Below are 6,089 nucleotides of genomic sequence, written 5' to 3' on the forward strand. Positions count from 1 at the left end.
CGACACCTGGGAACGGAGAAACGCGAGCATCGTTTCGTACTGTCCCCCGGCCGCCTTTTATTAATTGAAACACGTAAGCGAGCGGTCGCTGGCATGGGCCATGGGGCTTGCGTCGACCGGGTGTAGCCGGTTGGTAAGGGCAAGGTCACCGGAGACTACGGGTCATCACCCGTACTTGGTTAGAATTTGACTGCGGTTGAAAATCATTGCACGCTGTCTTGACCACTCAGGGTTGGGCCTTTCCATTTTTCAGACACTCAGCGACTCACAGAGGAGAGAGAAAGTAGAGAGAGAGAAGAGGAGAGAGAAAGCTTGGAGCTGCTTCCTGCATGCACAAAGAGAGACAGAGAGCGGGAGTGAGTTGCAGAGAGAGAGAGAGAGAGAGAGAGTGGAGAGAGAGACGGACATTGACGGTCGAATCGAGAGTATTGGTTGAGAATTGACGGAGCTCTGCGTCGACGGCTGAAACGAAGGGGTTTTCGTCGAGCTGTGGACGGACGACGAGAGAGACAGGGTTGGAGTGGTGAAAATTTGAGCCCTTTGTATCTGGTTTGATCTTTTGGGTTAGGGTTTCGATTGAGGTCTGAGAGTTATAGGGGGAGAGAGAGAGAGAGAGAGGCAGAGACGTGGATGTTTGTGGTGGATTGAGGACTTTGGGGTTTGGGCGTTTAGATCTTAGGGTGGGTGTGAAAGTTGAGAAATTGCAGCGGCGGAGAGTTTCAGATGAGAGATCTGTGCTGAGCTCTTTGAAGAAATGACGTCATCGGAGGTTTCGATAAGGGACAATTGCGGCAATCAGAGGGGGGAGAGCTTCTCGTCCGGCTTTAGCGACCACAACGACGCGAGGAACGCCGGTGAGGGGCATAACGGACATTCTACTGTTTCCGGCGCCGGTAGAGGTAATTCTGGCGAATATGGTTTCATTTCCGCCGACAGATTGTGGTCTATTCAGTATTCCATGTGCAGCGGTTTCTGATTGTTTTTTTTATGGGTTATGTGTAGATGCTGAGACGGCGCTTTACACGGAGCTTTGGCACTCCTGCGCAGGGCCGCTCGTGACTGTGCCGCGTGAACGGGAACGTGTCTTTTACTTCCCTCAAGGACACATCGAGCAGGTCGGCTTTCAATTTCTCTATTTCACCAACCATGTTTCGGCATAAGTCAATAGTTTCAAATGCTTTCATTTTCTACCATTTTTCGTTATGGGATCAAAAGATGTACATTTTTTCATGGATTTTTGAGTGTTTTATTTGTTTACTTGTTGGTTTTTTTTAGCTGATGCATATGCGGTTTTGTATTTCTGGGTTTTCGTCTGTTGTCACTAATTGTCAATTGGGTTTTCTGGGTTTGAAAAAATAGGTGGAGGCGTCGACTAATCAGGTGGCTGATCAGCAGATGCCAGTGTATAATCTTCCATCGAAGATTCTCTGCCGGGTTATCAATGTATCATTGAAGGTAGTGTGGTGGTTGATCTTATGAAGAAAACTAAGAACTCTGGATTTAATTGTTCAGCTGCGTCTTTTGTACTCAAGTTATTTAGCTTTGCGAGTGAATTATATGTTTCTTTCTACTGAATTATAGGCTGAACCAGACACTGATGAAGTATTTGCACAAGTCACTTTACTTCCCGAATCAAATGTAAGTTGTCGGTTTGAGGATTCTGAGTTATTGTGGGCTGGTAAAACTGATTATGGGTTGAGATTCTGATGTTCTTTTAAATTTTAGCAAGATGAGAATGCAGTAGAGAAGGAGCCTCCCCCTCCTCCACCACCACGGTTTCAAGTACATTCATTTTGCAAGACCTTAACTGCTTCCGATACAAGCACCCATGGTGGATTTTCAGTGTTAAGGCGGCATGCAGATGAATGCCTTCCACCACTGGTTGGTTTTTTTCGGCTTTTAGTTTGTTGTATTCTTTCTTTCTTCATTTCTGAATTTGATTCATTGTGGCTGTTTCTGGCTTGTGCTTTTGCAGGACATGTCTCGCCAACCTCCAACACAGGAGTTGGTTGCCAAAGACTTGCATGGAAATGAATGGCGCTTTCGCCATATCTTCCGAGGTAACTTCCTATTTGTTTGATGCTTATCTTCCTTGCATTCCTGTGTATTTTTGGTGTTACCCAACCACACTATTAGGACCATTGTTTCTGATGTGAAAGAAAAATTTACAAGTCACTTTTGGCAGTAACATTGTTACATAATAAACATACTGTTGGGAATCACAGGTCAACCACGGAGGCATTTGCTGCAAAGTGGTTGGAGTGTTTTCGTTAGCTCCAAGAGGCTTGTTGCAGGCGATGCATTTATATTTTTAAGGTTAGTGGATTTCTCACAAATTGTGATTCCATGAACTTGCTGTTGTTATTTATTTTTGTTCTGATATGGGACCACCATGAAACTTCCTAGGGGTGAGAATGGGGAGCTCCGTGTTGGTGTTAGACGTGCTATGAGACAGCAAGGTAGTGTTCCATCTTCTGTGATATCCAGTCACAGTATGCATCTTGGTGTCCTCGCAACCGCATGGCATGCCATCATGACAGGAACCATGTTCACTGTATACTACAAGCCAAGGTGTTGTTTATTTTGTCTATATGTATTTCTCAGCAATTAGTTTAGAGGTTTCAAATTACTATTTCAAGTGTACTGTAATAAATGTGTTTTATTTTGTTTATAGTATTTGATCTTTATGATTTGTTCGATTTTGTTTTTGAAGTAGTTTCAAAATGTTTGTTTACAGGACAAGCCCCGCTGAGTTCATTGTTCCATTTGAGCAATACATGGAGTCTGTTAAAAACAACTATTCTATAGGCATGAGGTTTAAGATGAGATTTGAAGGTGAAGAAGCTCCAGAGCAGAGGTATGTTTGGTTGATGCTGAATTCTTCCTCTCTGTTTATATTAATTACCTGAAAATGTGTAATGAGTTTATCTTGTCATAGGTTTACTGGCACCATAATTGGAATGGAAGATGCTGACACCAAAAGGTGGCGAGATTCCAAATGGAGATGCCTTAAGGTAGGCAAAATTCCTTAGGGCTGCACTTCTGTAGTTTTATTTGGGTAAGCTAAAACGAACATTCTTATGTTTCTTAAAGGTGAGATGGGATGAGACTTCTACTATTCCCCGTCCTGAGAGAGTTTCGCCTTGGAAAATAGAGCCCGCTCTTGCTCCTCCTGCACTGAATCCACTTCCAATGCCCAGGACGAAAAGACCTCGTACAAATATGGTGCCATCATCCCCAGATTCCTCAGTCCTTACTAGGGAAGGTATACCCATATTGACATTGTAATATTTTTAGATACCATAAATTCTTTTATGCAGAACATTTTTACTTTTCTTGCCCTTCGAAAAAGAAATAATATTTTCCTCTGTTGTTACTTTAGTTGGTTTGTCAAAAGTAAATGTAGACCCTGCGATGCCTGGTGGGTTTTCAAGAGTCTTGCAAGGTCAAGAATTGCCGACCTTGAGAGCCAGTTTTGCGGAGAGCGAGTCTGATACTGCTGAGAAATCTGTTGCATGGCCACCGTCGATGGATGAAGAGAAGATTGATGGGGTATGTGCTTCAAGAAAATATGGTTCAGAGAACTGGATGTCCTCAGGGAGGCATGAACCAACTTACACAGATTTGCTGTCAGGCTTCGGGAATAATGTTGATTCCTCAAATGGTATCTGTCCACCTTTTGTCGATCAAGGTGTGGTATCTTCTAATTCAATGAGGAAGCATTCACTGGATAAGGAAGGGAAGTATAACTTGCATTCGTGGTCCATGTTACCATCATCTCTGTCACTTAGCTTGGACTCTAATCAGAAAGGACGTCTTGGAAATATGTCATACCAAGCACAAGGGAATTCTAGATATGGTGGGTTTGGTGAATCTTCTGTTATGAATGGGCAGAGAGTTGAGCACCCACATGGAAATTGGATGATGCCTCCACCTCCATCACCTTTTGCGAATCTGGCGAATGCAAGGGAAATCATGCCGAGACCACAGATGTTACTAGACAAACATGAAGCTGTGAAGCCTAAAGATGGAAACTACAAGCTCTTTGGTATTCCCCTGATAACACCAGATCCTGCATTGTCACACAGAAATGCGATGAATGAGTCGCCTCGTAATAACCAAGCTCATACTTTTGAGTCTGACCTGAAGTCTGAAAAATCAAGGGGCTCAAAATCAACAGATAATCCGGTGGCTGTTAGCGAGCCAGCTTTGCAAACTTCTCAGCAACATACCAGAGATGCTCAGGGTAAATCACAGGGTGGTTCAACTAGGAGTTGTACCAAGGTATCTATCTTTTTCCCAACTATTTTCTTAGGCTTTATTTGGAACTCTGTTGACAATACGAAGGCCTATTGAAAACTGAACTTAATAAATTGCTGTTGGTTCCAGGTTCACAAGCAGGGTATTGCACTAGGTAGGTCTGTTGATCTTACCAAGTTCAACCACTACGAGGAGCTGATAGCTGAATTGGACATGTTGTTTGAGTTTGGTGGTGAGCTGAGGTCCCCGAAAAAGAATTGGATGATCGTGTATACTGATGATGAAGGTGATATGATGCTTGTTGGAGATGATCCCTGGCAGTAAGTTTTTATCTTTCATCAATCTGCAAGATTACTCATTTGTTGCCTTTTAAGATGAGTATGGTTAGTTATTTTATATGAATCTTTTGTGACTCGGAGGTTTTACTAAGTAGCGATGTTATATGATTGGTTCAGGGAATTTTGTAGCATAGTTCGGAAGATTTTCATCTACACCAGAGAGGAAGTCCAAAAGATGAACCCCGGGACTTTGAATGCACATGGGGAGGATAATCTGTCATTGGGTGCGGAGGGTGTGGATGCAAGAGTGGGGAAGTCTCAACCACTTCCATATGCATAGAAGTGTCAAGCCTGGTTCTCGAGATTTGTAGGTATATGGCTAGGTATATAATTATCCTTGAATTATATTTTCTTTGTGTTGTACATTTTATGCCCCTTTTCGGCCATTTCCATCACCTGTCATTACTGAAATGTGTAGAGTTTTGGGGGCGAGATGATAGTGATGGTGCTTTTGTGAGGGTCCTACTAAGCCATTCAAATATATCAAGTAGCGGAGTTGGACCGTTTCTCTATTGGACTTTGAAATTCAGCTGACAAGTCCACCCCCCCCCCCCCCCCCCCCCCCCCCCCCCCGGATAGGTGGCGATTCTGATTGATCTAGTTTTGTTGGACATGTTCTGGAGTTAGTTAATTTGGAAGTGATCTGGTTATAATATAGAGATATATAAATATGTATACCCTTTCGGTCCGAGCAAGGTGACGTGGGCCTAGCTTCTTGTCAAACAATTCCACTTTGTACATAGGCTAGTTCAACCTCATTTTCCCGACCTTGTGATGTAAGTTAGTGCACAGATTATCTAATGTTTATGATGTTTATGGTTAAGGAAACCCATTGCTCTCGGTCTTTCTGTTGTTTTTTGGGTCGTAAATCGAACATGTCTGTACGGCATTGTCAAAAGTAGAAATCCTGTGGAATTCGTTGTCTTTGTCAAGATTTGGCTATTTTTTGCAAGCAGCACAAATTCGTAGTTTTCAAATACCCAGTGGATCAGTGGCTGAATTGAGTTATGCACTTTCTTCCCCCGGACTTTTGTTCTTCCTAGCCTTTGCTTGAATAATTCAAAGGAGAATCGAGGGATAGAGCGAGTAGAGGAGTGTCGAAGGAGAAAATGGGAGTGAAAACCGCTACCCTGTTGAATCTCCGAGCGCTATGAGAGGGTATTTTCGCCCCTAGTTCACAGCTTTGACTCCACATGTAGCGTACTTGACTTGTTTAGTCCTAGATAATGTCAGCGATAACGACGATTTCTACTATGGTACGGAGTTTTGAGACGCTTATCTGTAAAGACATGTAATGTGAAGGAATTTCGTGCTGCAAAGCAACCTCTTTATGACAAATGACAATGCCATTCGAGAATCAAAACCAAGCAAGCTTTCATTGAATGTGTCAATTTTTTGTAATTAATGGGTGTGTTTATTTGACCCTTTTGATAGTGCTGCTTAAGAGAGAGAGAGAGAGAGAGAGAGAGAGAGAGAGAGAGAGAGAGAGAG

General features: G+C 43.0%; 1 protein-coding gene across 3 annotated transcripts; it reads left to right on the forward strand.

The window, feature by feature from the left end:
* The first annotated feature begins 205 nt into the window (after positions 1-205).
* LOC103454892 (auxin response factor 2B-like) lies at positions 206-5,428 on the forward strand. Of its 3 annotated transcripts, none has more exons than XM_070812463.1 (15): positions 206-899; positions 1,003-1,115; positions 1,360-1,455; positions 1,582-1,638; positions 1,726-1,881; positions 1,976-2,060; positions 2,226-2,316; positions 2,407-2,571; positions 2,738-2,857; positions 2,939-3,014; positions 3,094-3,265; positions 3,383-4,284; positions 4,390-4,580; positions 4,716-4,921; positions 5,017-5,428. In XM_070812463.1, the coding sequence occupies exons 1-14, from the start codon at positions 755-757 to the stop codon at positions 4,876-4,878; spliced, it is 2,532 nt and encodes an 843-aa protein (XP_070668564.1). In that variant the 5' UTR covers positions 206-754; the 3' UTR covers positions 4,879-4,921; positions 5,017-5,428. The 3 variants fall into 3 exon arrangements, with proteins under 3 accessions (XP_070668564.1, XP_070668565.1, XP_028948851.2); XM_070812464.1 differs by having other exon boundaries at positions 4,716-4,909; XM_029093018.2 differs by having other exon boundaries at positions 4,716-5,428.
* Positions 5,429-6,089: the final 661 nt, after the last annotated feature.

This window comes from Malus domestica, chromosome 14, assembly GCF_042453785.1.
Source record: "Malus domestica chromosome 14, GDT2T_hap1".
NCBI classification, from domain to species: Eukaryota; Viridiplantae; Streptophyta; class Magnoliopsida; order Rosales; family Rosaceae; genus Malus; species Malus domestica.